Raw genomic sequence first — 27130 nt, 5'->3', positions numbered from 1 at the left:
AGGAAGGGCATAAGGTGAAAACTGTGGGTGACTTTCAAACGAATATACCACCACTCTGAAGCATCATTTCACAATTCCAGGTTCAGTCTAGGATAATGAATGTGGGAATTTTAGTGATACTGGACTTTTTGCGCCCAAAACAAACTGCTGCTCCATTCCTTTACGTAAGTTCCGTGACGTAGCAGTGCGCGTGTAGGAGCGAAGTTTAAAGCCTGACATTTCGTCATTCTGCTTCTGCGTCTTACACATCGATCTGAGGTTTAGTGACTGGAGAAGATTGAATACTGGCATAATTTCGTACCTGTAGAGAGATTTCATAAATCTAGCGCTGGAGAAGATAGACGATGGGAAGAGTTATAAGGAAGACTAACCCATCCACGAAGAAGATCGCCTACCTGTCGCTCGTTCTTGTAATTCGTCAATGTTATTCAGGGATCTGAGACTCAAATCAGGTAGGATTAACGGTCGAACGAAGATTCGAAGAAGAGCTGCGCGCTACGTTACGAGTCTTCTTCGTAAGTGCTAGATCGAAGAAGAATTGTCCAACAAGCTTCACTGGGAGGCGGTACTAGAACGACTCTGTATTCCCAGAGCCCACGAACCAAAACGAGTGAAGGCACGGATTACGCCTTTCACCTCGTGCTTCAGAAACTGGGAACAAAGGTTTCTTTTATGTTCGAATGTGGACTCTCGAAATGTTGAGAATGAGAGTACTTGCGATATTTCTTCTCACGCATCATCTGTAAATGGAATAGGTAGGATAAAATATAATATTGGTACATCATGTGGAGTTCAGATGTGGATGTGCGACATGACAGAAGACACGCAAATCTTTCTGTAAAACGTGTTGGTTACTGTATTCAAATGTGACGAATCGTTAGTAACGTCGTTTGATTTCTCTGTCAGACAGCTACAGAAAACGTCTACTGTACACAGATGTAAGCCTTTTAGTATTTCCAAGGGACGCGCATCTCTTTATCTCGTGAGTAGTCACGTGGAGACATGACTCGCGAAACTGTGACCTTCAGCCGCATATATAAGCAGCGTGCAGAATATATCGTACAGAGTTCCGCGGCAGCAACTGGGTCAGCAGCAGGCAAGTATTGCTCTATCCTATTGCCATAGTTTGCAGTTTTCATTCTGTGACCGATCTCATTCCGTACACGCAAATTTCCTCTCGCTTGTAGTAAATAAACGACAGCACATAAATACCAATCAACTTAGAACAGGTGCGTAGTTTAAACATTAATTCACATTGTCAACTAACGAGTAACATGCGAAACTACACTGCTCTATCATACAGATATTATGGTTTGTCATCAAACGTCCCATTTTATCTGGTTCAGTTGTGATTACAGAGTAAAAATGCTTTTCTTAGCTGTTAGCGAGAATTAACGCACTCATGTTCACCGCTGAGGCATTGTAAGTAGCCGAATACCAGTACGCAGGATCAATATACTCGTAGTTCTTTTCGTACGGCGATATTTGCGGCACATATTCTGAAAAGCATTTTATTTTTATTAAAAGTCTGGAACTGTAGATCTAGCAAAACGTCATTTTTCTCTTCCGCCTTAAAAATATTTCTGAAAACAGACAAACTGACAGGGTGGTAGAAAGTCTGTTTGTCATGCGTCCTTGTGTTCATTATATCTAATGGGTACAATATTCTACTGAAACTGGCTACAAGAAATGATTAAGTTTGTGGTACAATGGCTCCGCCACACTCACCGATTCCATCCGTTTTCATTTGTAGCATATAAGTTGCTGCGTACTCATAGAATAATTTCAGAAAGTTTCCTTCAGTGCAAAGCAGTTCGCCGTCGTAGAGATCGACTTTAAAGTTTGTCCAGCCCTCTTCTTGTTATTGTGCCTCGGGGGGGGGGGGGGGGGGGTTATATGCAAACTCACAATAGCTTACACTGTCGGTGTATATTTTCAGACGTGATTCCTGCACTGCTAGAATTAGCACATTGTTACCGTAAATAATTTGGAATATTAGTCGTGTGACTGCGTTTATGTAAGAACAGCTTGTTATGTCAGCCATTACGAACTGTTGATTCACAGTATTATTCTTTTACAAGTTTAATTGCTTACTTCAGTTTGTGGTGCATTAAAGCTATGCGTTCGTTATGCAATATTGTTCAAATATTTTCCTTCATCAGCTTAATAAAAACGCGAAAGAACTGTGAACTGTGAGGCGCATATGGTTTGTTCAGTCAACTATCTGAAAAGATGTGAGAAATTATACGCTCGCCTGACTTAGATTCTGTCGGACCCGGACAACAAAATGGTATACTTCCTAACAATAGATCTAAATTCAGCTGAAAAAATGCTGGAGTTGTATTATCAAAGAGTCACATACACACTATGAGAGCAATAGCGCAGTCGATGACCTCCCTCGAGATATGTTTGTGACTGTTTTGTGAAACCGATATTAAATCAGTACGTGTAGTTCAGAAATGGCGTAGCGCCACGTTCTCGAGATTGTCTTTGTTCTTTTCCCGATTAATTGAGAAATTGTAGTTAAACGATCGTGGTGAATGATGTTGTTGACGGTTATCACCTGTCTTGGCTGGTTCAAATGGCTCTGAGCACTATGGGACTTAACATCTGTGGTCATTAGTCCCCTAGAACTTAGAACTACTTAAACCTAACTAACCTAAGGTCATCACACACATCCATGCCCGAGGCAGGATGCGAACCTGCGACCGTAGCGGTCACGTGGTTCCAGACTGAAGCGCCTAGAACCGCATGGCCACACTGGCCGGCCTATCACCTGTCTTACTTGTAGAAACACACTACGGGCTAGTCAGAATTTGACAGGAATGTTGGATGTAGCGACAGTGGCTTAGAAAAATTAGTCATAGAATTTCTTATGAAATGTCGTCTATGCCCTTCTCGGGCTCTTAAACTTGTCGTTTCTGTACAATGGAAATTCTGTACGTGGTAAAGTAACTTCGTCATCACACTGCCGTTCACGTAAAAAGCAACATTATAAAACTGCAGGCCAACATGCGCGTAGTTTATTGTCTAATTAGTCAAATAATTTGTTTTAAGAGATATAGTTTTTCTTTTTCTAATAGTTTTGTTAGTTTCTTAGATTGATTCTTGATTTCGAGGCACAGTGTATGTAAACTACGATTTTTGCCCTAAGTTATTCTGTCCTTTCTCAAAATTTCAGTAGTGAAATTTTTTATCGATTAAATATAGTAAAATTTAGTCCCAAGCTGATACTCTCTACTGAAATATCTCTCCCACACGTAGCTACGAACTTCGATCAGTTGATATATATACAATATTTCGAGTGAAGCAGATGTAATGTCGTTGTGTTTTTGTCTTACTTAGTTTTATCTGTAGCTGTCATTGTTACTTCTGTGACTGTACAACATTTGTTAGTTAGAAAATAAACCACCTTCAGTCACAAATCCTAGTTTTTATTTGACTACACGTTGCATCGCAAGCCTTGGGGACATATGTGATGGCATCCTATCTTTATGTGGCTCACAAGGATTTGCGCACGGTAAAAGACAGCGGTTTTATCTTGTACATTGTTGTCATGTGTGGTTTTGTTATCACAGCAGCACGTTCTCTATTTCTCTTTGTGACGAATCACACTATCTTGAGCTATATTGTGTCTCGTAAAAGACCAGTAAGGCCGTGAAAACTGTGTGATATCTTGCGCTAAACTTCTGACCAAAGTTTGGACTAAAGTACGACGGTATTCACACGCAGAGATTTTACCCCCGCCCCATTTCATGAGAAACTTTTAAATGAATGGAAGGCAGCAGACCTTGATCACACAGAAGGCTAGACACAAATAGGAAGAAAAACACACTTCCGTCAGCTTTGTCTAGCACTGCATCTCTTACTAGTTAGTGGATTGTATAGAAATATTTTTTGAACTTAAAAAAAACAATTATGGATTTTTCTACCGTCAAATCGCTGTTTTTATACATTTTTATGATAAACATTATAAATATAGCGTAGAGGTCAATGTTAATGTAGCTACAAACTTTGATCAGTTGATAAAAAAATCCTCATGAAGTACACAGAGTATGTGTAACATCTTCTGTATTCTCACTGAAAATTTAACTGAACAAGTGTTATGGGAAAGCTTGCGTACATTCATACTATTAATGTTGGTGACAGATACAAGCATATACGCGAGAGAAGCAGCGTGCTGTGTGTGAAAGGAATGCGGCTAGTCCCTCTGCACATCCGTTTGCCTTGTTGCATAGAGTTAGAGCAGTTTTCCTTGGCACTGACTCAGCGCTTTGTCAGTCAAACATAGAAAAAAGCTTCTCTGGTAAACATGCATCCTATGCGAAGACCTGAGAACATTTCATCTGTGCTCTGAGCGGTGAAGAGAGAGTATGCAGTAAAAGGGATGCCAACAGTAACAAAGGAATTTAGTGGGAGTTTCTTCCCTGAAGAACTGATACATAGGTTACTTTCAACAGTGTGGCTTGCTTTGTTTGTGAACTACGAGGGTTGTTTTTTAAGTAAGGGCCGTTCGCGCGTATAGTCCCGTAGTTCCCGCGGACGCCGCAACAAGCCACCGCGCCACTTTCCGGCATCCTTCCCGTTCACACTGATGCAAGTTGCAGCTCTGTAGCTGACGTGTACGCATCGCTGTGCTACTTTATAATGTTTACGATTATTGAATCGCCCGCCGCGTGTGAGATACGGTCAGTGATACGTTTTTTGACCGCGAGAAGCCTATCAGCTGCAGAAATTCAACGTCAGTTAACAGAAGTTTATGGCTTGAATGCAATGAGTGAAGGTAAAGTGCGTCAATGGGTTAGAGAGTTTAAAAATGGCCGTCAAAACGTCCATGACGAAGAACGCCCAGGCTGGCCATCTGTGGTCACTGATGATTTGGTGGCTGCAGTCGAAACAAAGATTCGGAGGACAGAAGATTCACAATTTCCACTCTTTCTTTGGAATTTCCACATGTTTCAAGATCAGTTTTGTACAAAATTGTGTCTGAAACCTAAACTTTAAGAAACTGTATTCTCGGTGGGTACCCAGACTCCTCACAGAGGACCACAAAGGGAAGAGATTTACCACTTCATTGGACATTTGATTCGTTACGAGGAAGAAGGGGATGACATATTGAGTCAAATTGTCACTGGAGATGAAACATGGGTATCCCATATCACTCCCGAAAGCAAGCGACAATCGATGGAATGGCGACACACAGCCTCACCCGTCAAGATCAAAGCCAAACAGACGCTGTCAAAGCGCAAGATTATGGCAACTGTGTTCTGGGACCGGCGCGGTGTTTTGCTAGTGGACTTTATGCCACGAGGAACGACAATCAACTCAGATGCCTACTGTGCAACTCTAAAGAAGCTCCGCAGAGCAATTCAAAACAAAAGGCGTGGCATGCTGACAAAAGGAGTTTTGCTCCTGCACGATAACGCTAGGCCTCACACCTCTCAAAAGACCCGGGATTTGATTGATTCTTTTGGCTGGCAAGTTTTGGACCATGCACCATACAGCACCGACCTTGCTCCTAGCGATTTTCACCTTTTCCAGTACCTGCAACACCATCTTGGCGGGCAGCGCTTCAGTGACGACGATGAAGTGAAAGCGGCCGTGAACTCTTGGCTGTCGGAGCAGGCGGCCGAATTCTTTGAAGAGGGAATTAAAAACTTAGTTGTACGGTATGACAAGTGCTTAAATAAACAAGGCAACTATGTAGAAAAATAGTTAAAAGTGTGTAGAAACAGAAAATAAAAGTTTTTTTACAAAAGTATTTGTATCTTTTTAAAAAAATAAAAACGGCCCTTACTTAAAAAAATGAAAAATTAACCAAATGCTGACACAAAATTTAATCTACCTCATGATAAAGCCTTGTCATTATTTGGCGCAGCCTTTCACATGAACTAGTCAGAAAGGACTTTAAACAGCCATGCAGAAAACCATGGATGACTATGGCTCAATACGTCATGTGGAAAGAGAAGGAAAATGTTTTCATTTGCAAGAACAAGTAAAGATCCTACACTTGTAGCACATTACAAAACTTACTCAAAATTACTAAGAAAAGTCCTTAAAAATTAAGAAACTCACATATTATATCAGAAATAAGTTATTCTCATTATACGCTTAGAGCTATGTGGAATGTAATGAAATATGAGCCAGGCAACAGGCCCTGGAACAGAGCACCATCACTATTGAATTAAATGGAATGGCTATAAATGATGAGGCAGAGGTGGCAGATATGTTTAACAATCATTTCTTAAATGTAGTAGAAAATATAGGGATAAACAGCACAAGAGAAAACTTACAGCTGTTTAAAGAGAATGCAACTTTCGTAACATTCAATCATATGAATATCTCACTAACCTCACCTTCTGAAGTTATGAAAATAGCCACTCAAAAATAAAAGCTCATCTGTATTTGATGGAACCTTCATCAGGTTATTACAGATTTCTTCCCATATAATAAGTATTGTATTATCTTAAATATGCAATGCTTCACTAACCCAACACATTTTTTTTAGAGAGATTGAAATACGCCATTGTCAAACACCTCCATAACAAAAGTGATAGGAGAGATGTCAGTAACTACTGACCTATTACACTACTGAGATCCTTTTCCAAACGTTTTAAGGAGGTGGCGTATTCTAGAATAGTATTCCACCTAAGCAACAAAAATGTCTTCCGTAAATCACAGTTCGGATTTCACAAGAGTTGCTCCAACGAGAATGGCATTTACACAATCACTTACCAAATTTTGCTAGAATAGCACTGGTTGAAATGTTCTACGACCTATGTAGGGCATTTGGCTATGTGAATCAGAATATTCTACATAAATTGGGATTTTATAGGACTGATAGTATAGACAACCACTGGATAATGCCATAGCTAATGAAAAGAATACAGATAGCTGTACTTGGCAATTTAGTAAATGTAATCAGTAAACATTCTTCTAACAGTGGAGGAATCACATGTAGGGTTCCCCAAGCCTTAATCTGAGGTCCACTGAAGTCCCTAACATATGAAAATAGTCTTTTGTTTACTACAAAACAAACAGAACTAGTCCTTTTTGGGAATGACAGTAGTATTGTAATCGTAAGGAATGATAAACAGTGTCCTTAAAAGTACCATTCAATAGTTTTCTGTGAATGGTCTCACTCTCAATTTCGAAAGGATGCAACAAATTCAGTTTTGTACACCTAAAGGTACTACACCTATGATAAGTGTAACACATGGTGACGAAATAATAAATAAATCGAAACTTCCAAAATTTTGGCTGATTATATCAGTGAGAATTTGAACTGGAAAAAGCACTTCCTGGAACTCCTATAAGAACTTTGTTCAGCCGCATTTGCACTGAGATTCATTGGAAACCCTGGGAAGAGACAAATCTGTAAGTTGATGTACTTTGTGTATTTTCTTTCAGTGGTGTTATATGCAGTAACGTTCTGGGGTAACTTGTCTTTAAGAAAGAAAGTCTTCATCGCTCAAAAACATGCTGTGTGAATATTATGTGGTGCTTGCTCACGATCATTCTGTAGACATCTGTTTAAGGATTCAGGGTACTTATAAATGGTGGAAAAACCGAAATTTTTTATGACTTTATTTAATTCTGTAGTCTTTCCTGATTACATTGATATACATTATAGGGTTTCAAAGGAAAATTACTTATATAAACCAAATTTTAATGTTATGGTCGTGTATGCCACCACGCCCCCTTTATTTCTGTTACAAAAACCAGCATTATTTCGAAAAGAACTGTAAACCTTCTGTTTCCAGTGAATATACGTATGATACATTGTATATGTTGGTAACTTGCTCACGAAAGGCAAAGGACCCGAGTTCGAGTCACGACCCGGCACACAGTTTTCATCTGCCAGGAAGTTTCCATCAGATGAAATTCCACACTCGTACAATTAAGGCAGGTTATTTAAACCAGTACCTCAGCGAAAGTCCTTTAGTATAATATTGTGGTGCTGATACCATTATCTATCTGTTCTCTATTTCATGGGCCACTAAATAACTGTGCAATAGTAACTTGTGAAAATACAAATTAGGTTCGTGGCAAGCTGGTGATGTTGGGGCAGCTCTGAAAGGAATAAGAAAAATAAGTAAAAGTCAAACATTTATTTAAGACTTACTGGCAAATATAAAACTGCCACAAGTGAACATTTAGATAAATGTACTGCTGTCCAACGTGTTTCGAAGGGCTGACTGGTAATTTACAAAACTGAATTTGGTTTCCATGGCGAAGAATATATAAATCTTCTGTCTGGATAGAAAAAATGGTCATCACATTAACATGTGACGTAAAGCAGATATTTTATCATACAGAATTTATGGACTATGGCTAAAAATTCATACTACTGAAACATGAATTAGTGATAAATGAAAGACACACATCTAAGCCTAGAGAAGGAGTTTTGCCGAAAAAATCAGAGTGTTCCTTATCCTGTGTTACATCCCATATGGCAGGTGTAACTATGTTGGAATACCTCACATTTTTCTACAATTCTGTTGTGGCAATGGAGATTCAATATACTACATTTTATCTGCGTCTGTTTCTACACAGTAACATGTGCTTAATTTCTCCACACTTTTTTCCACACATCTAACATTTTATGAGTGTTAGAACAGTTTAGTTTCTTTTTCCGAAGATATCAACTGCAAAAAGAAAGAATTTCCTAGGATCCAGTTTCAAATTTCTTCGTGATGTTTATACCATATTATTTATGGTCAAACTTCAAATATTCAATAGATCTAAAATAGAGAGGTGCCTGGGAGAGAGACACCCAACATTTTTCATTCATTCTGTTAGTTTTTCGTTTTTCATATTCTGCTATTGCATAAAATATAGAAGGCAATGTCAAGAGTAAAACTGTAAGGCTCATTGTTTTATCTTAGAAGTATAATAACTCTCATAGTGTATCAAGGGAAAAACACACTAATGTGGTCACATGTAAAATACATTTTAAGGATGCCGAATGCAAGCTAACAGAGTTCAAATGTTCAAATCTGTGTGAATTCCTAAGGGACCAAACTGCTTAGGTCATCGGCCCTAGACTTACACACTACTTAACCTAAAAAATTATCTTATGCTAAGAACAACACACACACACACACACACACACACACACACATTCCCGAGGGAGGACTCGAACCTCCAGCGGAGGGACCGCACAGTCCGTGACATGGCGCCTCAAACCGCGCGGCCACTGCGCATGGCCAACTTGTAATGCAGTCACTGGAATACAGTTAACAGCCTATTTTACTGTTACTTTTACATTGTAGCAGTCGACTGCATGAACAACACAGCCAGGAAATAAATATTAACGTGTTATGATGAATATAATCCTGTTATACTAATGTTCTGTTTCCCCTTTTTATGTCTCTAGGAACCAAAATGGCTATTATCTTCGACTCATGGGTGACTGAGGCGTTGGCCCTTCTGTCAACGTTTTTTGCGATACTATATGTTACATTTAAAATCAATTACACTTACTGGAAGAAAAAAGGTCTGCCATATTTGGAGCCGTTTTTCCCGCTGGGAAATGGCTGGAACACAGCACTTATGAAAAAAAGCCCTGGTGAGGATCTGAGGGACATTTATTTCGAAGCAGAAGGCAAGGATGTCGTCGGTATTTACTCATTAAACAACCCTCTTCTCATTGTGAGGGATCCGGAGCTGATCAAAACGATCATAGTGAAGGATTTCAACTACTTTCCCGACCGGGGCATCTATGTAGACGAGGAGACAGATCACCTGACGGCGCACCTCTTCTTCCTCGGAGGAACCAAGTGGAAGGGTCTGCGACAGAAGCTGACGCCCACGTTCACATCGGGAAAAATGCGCGCCATGTTCGGCATAGTGCGCGACTGTGCGCAGATTCTGGCTGACGTCACACCTGCGGGCAGTGTTGTGGAAGTCCGCGAGCTGATTGCCCGCTACTCCACCGACGTCATTGCTTCCTGCGCCTTCGGCATCGACGTTGACAGCCAGCACAACCCCGAGGCGGAGTTCCGGCAATGGGGCAGGCGCTTCTTCAAGCCATCCCTGCGTACATACCTGACTCAGGCTCTGGGATTCTCGAATCCAAAACTACGCACACTTTTGCCTATAGCCTTCACGCCAAAGGACATCACAGACTACTTCACAAAGGTCGTCAGGGACGCAGTCAAACACCGAGAGGAGACAGGGGTCATAAGAAAGGACTTCCTGCAGTTGATGATTCAGTTGAAGAACAATGGATACGTGGATGACAGCTTCTCAATCACTGGGCGGAAAAATTCTGAACGTAAGTCCTACTTCTTAGTGCACATGGTTTTTAAAAAAGTACTGAAACTTTAATTTAGGGAATTATCAAGTCTGTTGAAGAATACTATACATAACAAGTATTTATTAGTGTATACATTTTTTTTAAAAAATATTGAAATGTTAATTTAAGGAATTATCTAGGCTGTTAATCTTATATGTCTTTGTATTAAGATATTATTGTTCTGCTCTCATTTCCATCATACATCGCAAAGATCCCATTTAATGACATGAGATTTAATGCCCTTGATATTTTAACACATCATTACATACTGCAGTTCGATAATAAAATTGTAATGATTATCTCTCATAGTTTAGAACTTGGCAGTCAAATGAATTTAATCATATGTGTCTCTCTAACGTGTGTAATACTTTTGGATAACATCTGTTTCCGAAATCTATTCACCCACGACTAATTCCTACTGTAAGAGCGATGTTAATACCAATAGACAACCTTCATGTTATCAGCTACATCTTCACTGACACATCCATATGCTCTTCATTACGAATGTGTAGATTAACAAATAAATTACGTTGGCGATCTCCATAGAGAATCTTCAATGGTAGCAACTCTGTGGAACGTCTAGTCTTATCATGCACTGTATTGAGTCATCAGTGGCTGGCATCTTATTTTCCCTAGAGTGCTATTTTGGGAATGTTTAGGATGTGGGCATGGTCTGGTGGAGTATGGTAAGATGGGCTGACAGAGGCCACTCTTAGGTAGCAGAACCCTTTTACTAATTTATTTTAAGCTCGAGCCCTCATCTGTAAGTGGCTCGAAGATGGGCCTAGACACTTGGACTCTGCAGCAGTGAAGCACTGCAGTAGAATGTCTGTTGCTGCTAGGCTCGGTGCAGTCCCAACATGACACAACCTCAAACAGCGGCTGAGCAGCATCAGGGCTGATACCGCAGTCTCGTGTTGTTATGACGTTAATGTCGTTGCTGAGCCATTCTCAGCTGAGGCTAGAGACAGGCACAGACATTTGGGGTGCAAACACAGACTGCCAGCTGACCTGTACCTCAGTGGTTAGGAGGGTCTCATGTGCGGCCCAGCAAGTGGCACTTTAGGCAGGCGGTCTTGTCAGTATGATGGTAGAGTGGCGGCAGAAAGCGGAGGCCAACAGTATGACAAAATTATGACAGGATGACTCATTACTTTGACACAAGCCAACCCAGGCCAGACAGCTGGTACTTATTCATGTAAGAAGGGGTTTGTTGTGGCGTCACGGCTGTAGAAGTCGTGTATTCTGAATGTCATACTCTCCCTGGTTACAGTAATCGTCTGGGTGCTGACTGGCAAGTGAATGGCAAATCCCAGAGAACACCATGGTGCAATGCTGGGTCAGTGTATTGCCGTAAGTGGCCTGCTTTATGGCATGAAGCCGATCTGTCTAGGTTTCTGTCTTTACACTCTTCCCTTTTCGAAAAGGTTTATTACTTCATCCATTCAATAGTGTTTCTTGCTCTCGTTCCATGCCATACCTGTAGGAAGGTTTTGAGGTTTAAAACAGGACATTACTACATATACATCTGTATGGATACTCTGCAAATTACAGAGGATTCGTCGAACTACCTTCACAATGACTCTCCATTATTCCAATTTCGAATAGCGCTCGGAAAAAACGAGCACCTATATATTTCCGTGCGTGCTATGATTTCCATTAGTTTATTATGATGATCGTTTCTCCCTGTGTAGGTCGGCGTCAACAAAATATTTTCGCAGTCGGAAGAGAACAATGGTGATGGAATTTCGTAAGAAGATTCAGTTGCAATGAAAAACGCATTTGATTTAATGTTTTCTATCCCAAATCCTGTATCATGTCTGTGACACTCTCTCCCCTGTTTCACGATAATACAAAACGTGCTGCTCTTCGTTGAACTTTCACGATGTACTCCGTTAATCCTATCTGGTAAGAATCGCAGATCGCTCAGCAGTACTCCAAAAGACGACCCACAAGCTTAGTGCAGACAGTCAGCTTAGTAGACCTGTTACACTTTCTAAGCGTTCTGCCAATAAAACGCAGTCATTGGTCTGTCTTCCCCACAACATTTTCTACGTGTTCTTTCCAATTTAAATTGTTCTTAATTGTAATTCCTAGATATTTAGTTGAATTTACGGTCTTTAGAATAAACTGACTTATCGTGTAACCGAGATTTAACGGATTCCTATTAGTACTCATGTGAATGACCTCACATTATTCATTATTTAGGGTCAATTGCCAATTTTCACACCATTCAGATATCTTCTCTAAATTGTTTTGCAGTTTGTTTTCAATCTTCTGATGAGTTTACTAGACGATAAACGACAGCATCATCTGCAAACAACCTAAGCCGGCTGCTCAGGTTTTCTTCTAAATCGTTGATACAGATAAGGACAGTGAGACTAAATCTCGTAATACGGAATTTTACACTACCATTATTAATGAATTAATGGTAAACTGCCATCACTAGCACTCATCAACTCGTCTACAGGTTAACGTATACATTATTGAGCTGGGCAAAATAGCAGGCAGTGCTTATTTTATGCACTATATTATGATGTTTTCAAAAGTTAATCCGAATAGTGCACTTGGTAGTGCACGCATATGAAGGTCAAGGCTTGTGGTGTCACTCTGTGGTGCATGTAGCAATTATCATCATTATTATTTGCGGCCCAAGACATGGCTCAAGCTCACAAAGTTGACGACAGCTCGGCGGCCTTTGTATCAAATATCAGAAATACAGCTCTTGTTATTTACTAAGATACATGTGCAGATGGTTAGTACTGAGTTGTGTGTGGTTTGGTGTAATAGCTATTGAGTGACTGTTGTGGGCCAATACGTAGTTGGGTGTTATATTCATGGTTACGTCTAAAAGATATTTTGTCATCTTATGTTTAAATGCTGAAGTTCTCCCAGAATTTAGGTGAAGTGAGTTTTGGGCTGGAGGAGGGGTACCGTTGCGCAGATGTGGTGCTCCATTAAACAACTGCTTTATTTAAAATCTAAATACTTTTGATAACAGAGTACAAATACACTTTCAATAAAAAAAATACTGTGACCTACAGAGACACTTAAGCAGGACTTAAGCTCTTGGGCTAGTGCTTGATGTGATTACTATTCGTTCTTCAGCTCACCTTCCCAAAGAGTAACGTACTGGTACACTAGGATTTTGTCACATGCATAGGACACAAGCTCACGTAACAGGCGCCCATAGTCGATAGGTGTGGAACATGGAACACATCAGTCCTCTCACGTCTCCATAGTTTCTGTAGCTTCAGACCTATCGGATTAGAGTCAGGTGAAAGGCAACTCTTACTACTGGACCTCCTCGAACAAACCATTGCTAGTTAAACGTTTCTGTTATGTACTGTCGTATGAGGTGTAGGAAACTGGGTAGTGCCCAGAACGCTGTCTTCTACATGGTAAATGTTCTTGAATAGGGCAGGTAATTTGCCACGCAGAAATAGGTGATACACAGCAATTGTTATTATTCTGGTAAAGTGCACAGCCCTGCGAGCATGGTCAGACAGTCTTGCCGCTAACACACAGATACTAAATAGAATCTGATGCTTTGATTCCATAATAGATCAAGGATTTGCATCTGACCGTACTACTGTACATCAAACCCGTCTTATACACACATGTTACAAAAAGGAATGTATGTATGTATGTTGCACATCTCCTCCTAAACCGACGGACTGATTTCAACCAAACTTGGTACGCATATCACTTACCGTTTGTAAATCATCGGTGTGGTGATAATAACCACCTACCTATCAAATGGGATGATGTGGGATGGCGGTGAAAAAGCTGTGTACCCCACCAGTCGTGAATACCCATAATTTAATCGCTGACGACCCCCACAGAACGGGGAAAGGAAACAAGTTCATTGGTTTCTACATTTTCGTTGTTCATGCAGTGAAACTGCAGCATGAAGCATGACGTTTTAATTTATTTTGTCTTTCCTACTGACTGAATTCGCAACAAACTTTCTAGACCCTCTTCAAGTATACCACTGAATGTATGAGCACGATTATATCATAATACGAACCACAGTTCAGAAGATATGACGCAATAAACACTGAGTTGCATGAAAAACGACCGCATCATGCAACACGTTTAAATTTATTACATCATTGCTACTAATACTGTTTGAAACACTGAATGTACCTAGAAAAATCTCTCATTATACGACACATAAGTCAAGAGATATGGCGTCAGATACAGAGATACGTGAAAACCTGCTACAGTATGTATGACGTTTTAACTTATTACTTCTTTACTACAAACCCTGTTCACGACATATTTCGCAGACAGTAGCCGCATATACCACTGGATGCACCTGCAAAATTACATCATTCTACGACGCAAAGTTCAGGCTACAAGGTGCCTGAAAATGAAACTGAAGGGCGGAACTCGCTAGAGATACAGAAGAAAAATGTGTACAAATATATGTGAAGTTATCCTAAATCCTTGGAACGATTTAAACAAATTAGTAATAATCTAGAAGCTAGAGTTTAGAATCACCAGCCTCCTCTTGGGGTGAGCGTGATAATGTGGAGAAAGTGGGGGAGGAGAAGATTGACGGAGAGAGACAGAGGAGAAAATGACAGAAGAAAGGGAGAGGGTGATGGGATGGACAGGAAAGAGGAGGAGATGGACAGAGACAGGCGAGGAGGAGAAAGGCAGAGAGTGGGGGAAGAAGGAGATGAACAGAGAGGGGCAGAGGAGGAAATGGATAGAGAAAGGGAAGAGGCAGAGGACAGAGAGAGGGGAGAGGAGGAGATGGACAGAGACAGAAAAGAGGGGAAGATGGTCAGAGAGTGGGGAGTGGAGGAGGTGGACAGAGAGGGAGTGGAGTAGGTGGGCAGGAAAGTGACGAAGGAGGAGATCGTCAGAAAGGGGAAAGGAGGGAATCGACAAATATGAGATCGGAATAAATACTTAGCTGCGCAACGATGGGTACTCTGTTAGTCTACCAGTAAAATGCAATCTATGAACTGCAGGTGTTCAGCATTTCGCATCGGTATACATTGTCAGAATCCGGTCGTAACTTACATTAGCACAGTCTGAAGACTAGGCGTAGAGACAATCAACCGTGAGAAATAAGCTATCAACTTAGTTCTTGAAACAAGTAAGATGGTTCGTATCTTAATAAGTACTTTTTTGCCAGACATTCGCTCACAGGACTTTCTTTTAATTTACACTAACACTACCTCATATGAGAGTAAGAGACACACGGTCCTAAACATCCTGCAGAAATGAATGTATATCTTCTTTAAGACTGTGCTTTATTTTCTCCATCACGACATTGTGATAGGCTCAAAAAACTTAAAGAAACTACAGGAGACTATAGAAGACGTGGAAAAATGGTGTACAAAACGCAAGTTCGTAATCAACTCCGACAAGACGTAAATGATGGTATTCAGACCAGGTGGGCAAATCCCAAAAACGACAAGAATTGCACTACAAGGAAAGCAAATATCTATCACAAAAGATTACAAATATCTAGGGATAACACTCCAGCCGTCCGCAAAGTGCTTCACTGAACACACAACAGAGAAAGCGACACAAGCCATCAGAGCGATAAACGAAATAAGTTCCGTCAGAACACTAAATCTAGACACAGCTATGGCACTCTTCAAATCAAAAATAATACCGATACTGGCTTATGGGATAGAAATCATATGGATAAACCTAAATGAAAAGAACTTAGAAACATTGGAAAGAGCAAAACCAACCTATATCAAAAGAGCATTGTGGATAGCAAAAACCACAAGATCAAGATTAGTCTACCTTCTCGCTCGAGAATCTTTCCTCATAGAGGATCTAAGGACAAGGTTCTTTCTTCCCAACATATCAGCATCGGAGAACCTACTAAGATCACTACTCAAGACAAGAGGGGAAGTACCAAGGGAATTCAATGGATCCGGGGCCATGATCGACCGCACTTGAACAGCAGCAAATTTTTAGATGAGACACGTACTTACAAGACTCGCAGTACACGGATTCCACCATGAAATTTGTGCAAATACAACATACCACAAGTGTACACTATGTGGACAGTCTTGTGAAAGATACCATATAGAAATATGCAACAAGAGGACCAGATCAATTAGAGACTATTCAATAAATGGTTCAAATGATAATCTGTCACAATACCTGCATTGAATGTAATCTACTACTAAGAATTATGCAGACACTCAATACATCCTTGTAATACACTCTCAAATGATTGTAATCGTATAACTACAATGGCTATTTTGCTGCAATAAATCGTTTAATTTATTTTCTCCATAGTATGAATTTACTGGTAGTATGGGTTACAGTAAAGTTTTCTGCTATTGTTGTTGCTATTACAATTAGTTATAATATAAGAACATTTCGGAAGCACAACTTCCACTCACTTAAGCTTACAGGGTGGAAATGTTCAGATACTAACGTCCCTTGACTCCTAGTAGGAAGACAGTTCGTAATACTAAGAGTATTTGCTTTACGATGTATGTTACAGTTTCTTTACGAACACACTTTGTCCCTGGCAGAAAAGACCCTGACGACTAAGGAGGTGGCAGCGCAGGCGTGGGTGTTCTTCCTCGCTGGGTTCGAGACTTCCTCCACCACCGTAAGCTTCTGCCTCTACGAGCTCTCTAAACACCCGGACATCCAGAAGAAACTGCACGAAGAAATTGACGACATGCTGAAAAAGACCAACGGTGATGTGACGTACGAAGTTATTATGACCGAGATGCCATACTTGGAAAAGGTGGTGAACGGTACGTTATATGCTTTTGGTTATTACTGTTCATACATTATCACAGTTACAGTGGAGCTGTGAACACATTAAGGCCATTATCAGGGGAGAGCTTAAATTACGACGAGGGTGATCACAAAGTTTTCATTATCATTTCTAAATAAAGAATTACATAATATTTCTTTGTTTATTTTCTGGAACATGTCTGCAGCCCCGGTACACATGGGAAGCCCTACGCCACAGTGCCGCGATATTTCGCTTCTGTGTCTGTAGCAGCGTCCTGCCGTAGTCCTTGGATTTCAATGTGTAGCAGGACTCCAGACACGTAGCCACGTACAAACAAAACATTAAATATGTAATTTTATTTTTTCGAGCTGATAAGCTTCGAAAAAAATTAAGCCAAACACTCAGTAGTATTATCCAACTTTCTTGTTTACTTACTATGAGGTAATTCGGTACAGAATGATTAGTGACACCCATAAACAACATTGTTGCTTTTCATATTTATTTTCGTATATTTACAATGTAGTTATTATTAGTGCACTGGTGCAATGAAGACCTTACAACAGATAAGAACACAAACAGAAATAGAGGCGCCCACCAATCTACAAATTTTGACTTTGCCACCATCACGTCCCAACCGAAGAAGCTTGCTTACGTGTCTGAGATCCCGTCTCATCGCTGACTACCATTACCCGATTCTGTTATTTACTTTTTGATCACATACAACTATATACTACGTCCTGCGTACGTACACAAACGCAATCACACACACACACACACACACACACAAACACACACACACACACACACACACAGAGAGACATGTCTTTCTGATTTGTTCATTAATGCAGATTGGACGTTTGTAACTTCTTTCCCACAAGGCACCTTACTTGCTCGTCAGCCATAGAGAATAACAAGGTTTGCTCTAACTGCACCTTAAAACCTTAAACATTTATTGGAACATTTTTGATAATTATTTGTTACAATTCCTAGAAGATTCATTACGCAGTTTTGTTTCTAGCTGTTATTAATCAACCGAGAGGAGACAGTTATTACTGTTTATGATGGGGATAATCGAGTTTACTTCAGTATTACGATTAAAAACTTATAGTTTTTATTCTTCATTTGAGTGGCCATAGTGTCCGTAGGTACTTTTTAATTCTTGAGGGTATTTTTGTTCTGTCGTTGCAACTACAAAATATGTGCATTTTTGTAGTTGCAACGACAAAAGAAAAATACCCCCAAGAACTATAATTTTTAGTTGCTTGACTGCAACAGTGCATATAGATGATACAGGGAGAATATCAAAAGCCGTGAAGAGCTATTGACACCAGTTATACTTCTTCTTCCTAGATTAACGGTTTTCATTTTAGTTTCAAATGCGCTAATTGTTGTTGATGAGTATCATAGTCTGCAGCAACACTGCTTTCCACTGTCTAATAGCATTACAACCACCTAGGGCAGTGAATGGTCCGTCACCTTCCCACATTCCATCAGTTCCTCTACTCCTACATATATTTTCTCTCCTTCCTCGTCATTTGCTGGTGATATATGGAAACGTAAACTCCGTACACAGGCCTGTGGAGGGCGCATTATAATCTACCGACTCCTGCTCCATCCTCTGCCAATTGCATCACTGGATGCTGTATGCATAGGCTTAGGGTCAGCACACTGTTCTCCGGCCGTTGTCAATTTTCGTGACATGGAGGCGCTACTACTCCGCCAAGTAGTTCCTCAATTGGCATTACGAGGATGAGTGCGCTTCATTCCAGTCCTCCCACCAAGAAAAATTCTTTGGCGTTACCAGGAATCGAACCTGGGTCCTGCACATGGCATTCATTCACTTAGCTACAGAGGAGGACATCATCTTGTGATATGGACATTACAATCTGCAGTATAATGTTTTTTTTGGTCAGTCCTCAGAAGAATAATTCCACAACTGTGTTTCTCATAGTATCTGACTCTGTTATCTACCTTGGTGCTTATAGCAAAGGAAACACTGCTTTTACCACAGTGCTAGCCATAAGCCAGACTGTTTAGAAACTAGTGACCGACATACTTTCTCTTACTATTGTGGGATTATTACGATCACACATTTTCTATGATTTATTTTCAGTCTACAATTTAACTAAGATCGCTATGGGAAGATTTAAAACTTTATATGAAGCGCCACTGTGCAACAACTGCTAAGCCTTATACGTTAACATCTGCCCTTTTCTTTTTCAGAAACCCTTCGTATGTATCCGCCCGTTCCAGCTCTCAATCGCGAGGTGGTACAGGATTATAAACTGCCAGGACACGACTGCGTATTGGAGAAAGGAACTAAGGTGATCATTCCCATCATGGGACTCCATCACGACAGCAAGTTCTTTCGAAACCCTGAGGAATTCGACCCGGAGCACTTCTCTGAGGACCAGAAGGCATCCAGGCATCCTTACAGCTATCTACCCTTTGGCGAAGGGCCACGCATTTGCATTGGTGAGTCACTCAATCCTCACATTTTATAAACTTTTTACATAATCTGTATGAAAATATTTTCCCGTCTAGTGTAACCGACGCAGAACTATCGAGAAAAACGTTAATAACACAAGTATGCAGCACATTCATCGATAATTGTTCTAATGGATGGAGCTGGATGGCCAGTATGTTGGTTGGTGGAACTGTGTTGTTAGTTTCATGAGCAAACAGTTCACCACCCTTGGTGTGGAAACAGAGAACGATGGGAGGAATCCTGGTAGCCATCCGCCATGTCGACTTGAAAAAATCGTTGATGAAACATACATTTTATTAGTGAAAACACTACAACACTCGCAACGACACTCTGCCGTGGCAACACCCTCCAGAACGTCTGCTGAAGACAGCAGGATGGAAGTGCTCTTGTAAGCAGACGGCCTGCAGTCTCCTGCAATCTGTCGTGTTGCTCGCCTGGAGAAATGGTGACTCAGTGGGAACGCTGACGTGAGGTGGGTGTGGCTGCTTGTGTGTCGACTGGACGCTATCTCGCAGCTCAGGGCAGGACGTACCAAAACGTGCGGAATCCAACCGTGGATCCCGAAGAGGAAGACCCTGCGCCTGCAGACGGAAGCTTGCAGAGACAATATGCCCACGCAGGAGAAGTTGGTTGGTCGCTTGCACCATCCTGGTGTCGAACAGAGGTAGGGGGCTGGCAGCGACTGGAAGTGAGAACAGCGGTGGCCCAACGGCTGGAAGGCTCTAAGTCCACAACATGACTCAGAGCCAGCAGTAGGCCTGCAGTTAGTGGAGGCCCAGTCTCGTGGTGGTATCTTGTACATCCATATCAACCTGTAGACTGGTATGGACCTCTCCTCAGTGCTTGCGGCTGCCAGACTGTATGCATTCTATTCCAAAAGGAGGGGTATTTATACAAGTTGGTGCATATTTGTTTCTCAAAGGCGTCGATTCTCTTCCCTTAGCCCCAACAAAGCCTGCAGCTCGGTCTTGAAATACTCAAGCCACCGCACAGCTGTGGAGCTGTCTTTCTGCTGTGTCGTCGTCATTACGACGCTGGATCCTCACCTGGACCGCAATGTAGTAACTGCCTGGTGTCGAAAGTGGCAATTCTTGTTGTATCAGCAGATAACCCTGACATGAGTGGGTTTGGTCGGCTCTGGTTGGCCCCCTTCCACGGCCTCTTGCATTAGCTGTGCCAGCGTCATCGTTATATGTAGTAGTGTCAAAAAGCAGTGGCCCCACTCTGTGTTTAAAATACTCCTCAACCAATTGATAAACTGGTGCCTATTATGATTTTGCCAAAAAATCCAGAAACTTAATTACCTGAGGTTAATATACTTAGTTCAGTCGAGATGAACGTCAGATACTGGAATACTAAATCACACCAAATTTACAAACACTACTATTATTGCTGTTGTTATGCTCTTAAGTCCAAAGGCTCCTTTGATGTAGCTTTCCATGATGGTCTATAAGTACTGGTACCTACTTCCATTTGAACTGTATACTCTATCCGTGCCTTTTTCTCCCTCTATAAAACTCCTCCACCCCACGCACACACTTCCCTCCAGTACCAAATTGGTGATTCTTTAATGCTCCAAGTTGTGTTCTGTATAGCCATCTCTTCTTTTAGCCAGGTTGTGATATGAATTTATTTTTTCTCCGATGCGGTTCAGTGCCTCCTTATTAGCTATTTTATCTACTCATTAATTCTTCGGCATTCTTCTGTAACATCACATTTCAAAACGTTCTCTTCTCATCTGCTCTTGACTGTTTATCGTCCGTTTCACTTCCAAACAAATCTACAATTTGGAAAGAATTTCTCACATTTAAATGCGTATTTGATGTAAAAAAATTTAATTGCTTCAAAAATGCATTTGTTACTATTGCTAGTTGGTATCGTCAGTTACTTTTCTCTCCAAATAGTGAAACCCAGCTACTAATTTTAGTGCGTCGTTCCTTAATCTAATCCCTCACAGTCGCATGAACTAATTCGACTGTATTCTATTGTTCCTGTTCGTCTTATAACCTCTTTTCAAGACGTTATTTATTCCGTTCAGTACTCTTCCAAGCCCTTTGCCGTCTTCCAAAATTCAAAGCCTTCTGAAAAAGTAAACAGTTTTCGTTTCTTCTCTCTGAACTTTAGTCTCCTTTTTAAATTTTCCTTGGTTTCGTTCACAGCTTAGTCAACGCACAGAGTGAATAACGGATCGCAAGCCTGTCTCAATCACTTCGCAACTGCTATTATTTCCCGTCCTTCGACTCTCACAACTGTGTTTGGTTTCTGTACAAGTAGCAGATAACCTTTCGCTCCATATATTTTATACCTGATGCTATGCTCATAGTTAAAGTGAATCAGCAACACGTTACCTGTCAGATACTGTCTGTAATCGGTAACAACACGTTAAAAATGGCATGACATAATATCTGTGAAATCCGTTCATAAATTCTCTTCCTACTATGCTAGGAATGTGCATAGACAAATAAAAATTTAGGCCACACTAGTATGTTTTGAAATGAGGCTACACTATTTCTTCAGTGGACAGAATTCTAATTTTTATTTATTACTGTGTCAGAATTTTATTTATTTCCAGAGGAAACCACGTCTGTATTCTTTCACAGATTTTAACATCTCAAAGGTTATCTGTAGATCTACATGCTGCTTTGTATCTCTGTGCTCATTCAGGAACGTGCATTGTCACTCAGTGAGTGACAATATATGATTCTCATTTAGGCTAAGATCCAGTACTGAATATTGAAGTGAAGATGATTATTTGGCATTCTTAAAGCAAGTCATGTAGTAATACAAATGTGATCGCATAATAAAAAACATAAATTCCTTTACTTTCCTTGTTTCCATTTATCAGTACTGCATAATATGTTTATTTATTTATTGATCCCTTTTTTAAGTTTGTTGTTAATCGTTTTAAATAATGCAAATATTTGCCATACTGTAGTACAAACACCGTAACAAAGGCATTACGCTGTTTTTATTTTGTTTTGATTTTATTCCTGTATACTAAGACAAATTTTAATACGAAAATGAGACTATTAACAAGTCAACTGGCATGAAATCTGCTAGAACTGACGAAGTTGAAACACAGACTACGTTGTGTCTCTCCACTCTACTGTCTGAAATAAACTCTTTGCTACGTTTGTTGTTTGCGCACTACCGAGTATATTTCTTTTTGGAGAATAGAAAGACCACAACTCCTTACCATTCACCTACAACAAAAAATTATGGAGATCGCTTTGAGTTGAGAAATAAGTTAAATCATGCTTGCCATACTCCTGGAGCGAAAACGGGCAGACTAAATGGTACATGTGATCTACATACAATACATTGCTCTATTCAGAAATATCTTGTTCACATTTGGTTGAGTTACGACGGTTAACCGATTTTGGCTCTATTGAGTTGTAATTGGAATTAAAAACACAGAAATCACAAATATGCAAAATTACTGTTAAACTGTTCAACAGTTATAAAAACATTAAAAAGGGCAATATGAAGAGAAAAATTAAAATGTGACTGGTATTTCGTTACGAAACTAATATGTACAGCACACTGGGTATATTTTTATATTTCTCTGTATCATGACCTTTTCAGTATCTTCATAACTACATTTAATAGTAGTTTCTGTCTTTTCTGGAGTTTTAGTTCTGATGATGAATGATTAGAGTCGTAACTGGTCACTGTTACAACTCTGACAAGTGTGATCAACAAGTTCATAACTAAAATAATTCATTCAATTGCAGTATTAAATCGAGTATTTTGCGAAATGTCGTCCTACAAACGACGGAATGGAAACTGACCAAGGAGTATATGACAAGTAGTTTCGTTTCAATTTTCAGCTCCTACGAGAGAATGGGCGCTATATGCCGGATATATAAATTTAAAAAAAGTTACTTCAGTATTTGTTTGTTTTTAAGTTTGATCCCTCTCAGTGATTGGTATGAATCAGCACTGGTTCAGTATAAGTAATTGTTTATAAATATGTTACACTCCTTTGTCGGATGAATTCCTTTCTGGGAAGAATGAAATTACGTCTTTGATTCTTTCCCAAAGTTTACGACTGAAAGTTTCCCAGAATGAAAAATGTTCCTGTCATAGCACAGAAAAGCTGAATATGTCCTGGGCAGAGTCAGACTTGTAAAAGAAGGGAATTAGCTTTTTGGCTGACGTGGCAGTTTCAAAGACATTTGAAGCAAATATCTTGTCATACTCGCGCGTTTTTACTTAGTATTGTTAGTAACCATGTCATGTAATATGGAGTGCCGAGTAAAGTAACATGATACATGATGTCATGTGGTATAACATGACAAATTCATCGTGTCATCCAACATGACATTTGTCATGTCACACAGTATGATACAATGTATCATTAAAGTTTAGGATGCATGCATCCCCACTATGGGATACTTCCTATTGTAGATGCATCCTACTCTCTAGTAGGACATAAATTTGTGTCTGTTTGTTCTTACACCTCTCACCATACATGTAACAGGGGTAGGTTTTGGGAGAAATGTTCCCATTGGGGAAAAAATCAAACCCCTCCTCTTCCCCAGCTAGAAATCAAAAAAATATTTTAGCATCCCCCAGGAGCAAATCTATCGCCAGAAATGTTATACCCCTTGAAAAACTTCTTTAGCTATTACATGTATGCTCGTCAACCATATGATACTGTATACTGTTTATCATGGCTGGCGAATCTTCTCGATTTTGGGCTCATATCAGGGAAATAAATCGCAACTGCAGATATGCTAACATCTTTCAGCTAAGAGAGCTCACTGTGTTGGGTAATTAGGGTTAACTCATAAAAAAGCATGAATATATCAAGATGTTTTGACTTAAATGCCTCTGAAGCTGCCAGATAAATCGAAAAGCTAGTTCCCTTCTTTTAGATCCCTAACTCTGCCCTGGACACATTCGCCTTTTTTGGGCTGTGACAGGATCATTTTTCATTCTGGTTCCCAGCTTTTACTTTACCATAATTTTGACACTACACCGCCATAGCTTGGCAACGGATGTTGATTTTTGTTAACTCAAACGATGACTGATCCAGTACAGGTTTTTTTATCTTTCTAACGATGTTGCTTGAACAGGACATTATTATTCTGGATCCTCTTCAGTCACCTGCATGGTATGGTTGATTTGCCCTATATAGCCTACTGTTACACCAGCATCACTACCACGACAAGGTCACATGCATGCAGGAAGCTTTTTGTTTCATTTTTTAGTTTCTTCAATGCTTTAGTTATTATTTTTATATACACGAGACTCTATATGCAAAGATAAGAAAACAACAATATAGACTTAACACAGTGCACAAAATAATAGCAAACATAAATACAATACCGAGCAAAATATTAAATACTGTGCGAAGTACATGATAATGTATTTAAGTAGTTTATATTATGTAAATAAATTTACGATACGACAAAATTACATAGACAAACTAACTTAAAAACTTACTTCATCTCAAGCTGAACGATTCGCACAACAAGTAATTGATTACTGAAAAGCATACTTCTTGTCATTATATCTTGTCTTAAAATTCTTGTCATTGTTTATTTAAAGTATGCAATGATAAAAATGAAAAATAAAGAACTGCCTTTAGAAAACCTCAGGTGAATAACTTTGGAACGAAGTAATGCAACAACCAATCCGAAATAAGGATGAGTATGATTGGCAGAAATTAACAGAACAACGAAACAACGTATGCATGACCAAATACTATCAACTTCTCACTCCTGTAACAAAATAAACGAATTAAAGCTTGTTTTGACCGAAATTATAATTTCTACAATATAGCATATTATTATTTGAAGGAAACGCTGTAAAAAATTTATGTTGATTAAAAATAAGCTGAAATTCTTTCTGACAATTATTTTTAGAGGAATTTCCGGGTTAGTTAAATTGTCTGCGTGGTCATCGATAAAACTTTAAATGCTCGATCAAGCAGTATAGCATTTCATACAGGGCTTGGTATAGTTTTGGTTTAGTGCATGAATTGATTTGCATATGGTGAACAAAATCTTTAAGTTATAAACAGAGACACAATAATCAACTGTAATAACTATTTTTTATCAAATCCGAATTCAGGCTTAAAATACAACGCGTTTCTGCGAAACACAGTTTCATCAAACGCCTCACTTTTCGCACATAAGACCCGAACGATGAAAGATTTTTGCAAACAGTTCTTATAATTACCATAAGAATATATTTGTTATTTTCATCTGTATCACTTTAAACTGACCCAACTCGTGGGATTTGTATAAAACCGGATTTTACGTGTATTTTACGTGCTACTTCTGACCGTTATGCCGTGGCACGATTAAAACTTTAACAAAACAATAGGACGACATTTAACTACCAGTGCTTGTCTACCTCCTTACAAAATTTGAACCGATTCGCACAAGTTTGGAACCTAGAAGAGACATGCGTAAAAAAAATTTCAAAAAACGTGTTAAGCGTGTTTTTTGCAAGTGAAATCCAAATGAAGCTATATTTTTAAAATTAAGTTTTCAATTTCATGGTAAGAAGGGATTTTTATTTATTTGATTCACTTTAAACCGTTTCCGCACATACCATTTACGTAAGAACGAGTTTTACAAGTTACATTTAGCTCGACATTAATCTATCGTACCTCTACAACGGATAAAAATTGTTAAATGCAAAAAGTTTGAGTTTGAATTTATCCATTTATCTGCATCCTTGAAAAGTTTGAACCGAGTCGTACAGGTTTAATGTATAGAAGTGGCGCACTTCAGGAACCTCCAAAACCTCGTTTTTTGGGCGTAAAAACAAAACGAAGCACGATTTTTTAAACGGTTAAGTCTTATCTAAGTCCGACACACCGGTGGACTTAATTAGAACTATCAGTCTCGCTCCAGCCGGGAGTTATTTAAGAGTGACCGTATCCGCACGTAATATCCGAACGAGGGTGACTGCTTTTGGATGTAAAATCCGAACGGTGCAATTAGCTGAGCATTGATTTCAACCCAACTAAAATCTTTTGAAAAGGGAATGAATCGATTCGCACAATTTACCTGGGCGCCAACTTGGGTTCATCTATAGCTACAGTAAGACAGGTGTTCGAATGGCTACACAAATGGATGCTGGTTCGAGCTTTCCATTCATACGTATTTGGTACAGTGCTTCCACGGTACAACACAGCATTATCAGTCACATCCACAATGAAGTGATGACACATTTATTTTGTTGCAGGCATGCGTTTCGGATTGATGCAAGTGAAGTTGGCACTGATACACCTGCTGTCAAAATTTGACTTTCTGCCCGCTGGAGACAAGCAGTCGAATCTACGCATGGCTCCCAACAACATCGTGCTGACACCAATCGGCGGAATCGACCTGAAGGTGGAGCGGAGACAAGTGGCTGCAAGTTGAACACCTTCAGTCGACAGCTTGTAGCACAATAGGATGCTCTACCTAAATTTAAATAGTGTGAAAGACTGTGTAATCAAGTGCTGACTTAATCTTGATGTATTACACTTAATGAACTTAAATGTGTTAGTTAACAGTGATTAATTCCACACGTTGGATTATGAGAAAAAGACTGAAATTAAATTTACTATGGAACTCAAAAGCAATAAAACTGTACTCATATA

At 39.8% G+C, this 27130-nt stretch overlaps 1 protein-coding gene across 1 annotated transcript; it reads left to right on the top strand.

Moving 5' to 3' along the window:
* The first annotated feature begins 1077 nt into the window (after nucleotides 1-1077).
* LOC124798677 (cytochrome P450 6k1-like) lies at nucleotides 1078-27130 on the top strand. The gene is made up of 5 exons (XM_047262177.1): nucleotides 1078-1096; nucleotides 9380-10279; nucleotides 16822-17052; nucleotides 19260-19511; nucleotides 26731-27130. The coding sequence occupies exons 2-5, from the start codon at nucleotides 9388-9390 to the stop codon at nucleotides 26907-26909; spliced, it is 1554 nt and encodes a 517-aa protein (XP_047118133.1). The 5' UTR covers nucleotides 1078-1096; nucleotides 9380-9387; the 3' UTR covers nucleotides 26910-27130.

This window comes from Schistocerca piceifrons, chromosome 5 (genome assembly GCF_021461385.2).
Source record: "Schistocerca piceifrons isolate TAMUIC-IGC-003096 chromosome 5, iqSchPice1.1, whole genome shotgun sequence".
In the NCBI taxonomy this organism is placed as follows: Eukaryota; Metazoa; Arthropoda; class Insecta; order Orthoptera; family Acrididae; genus Schistocerca; species Schistocerca piceifrons.
The sequence above is the reverse complement of the archived record's forward strand: the minus strand, read 5'-3'. Positions and strand labels throughout refer to the sequence as shown.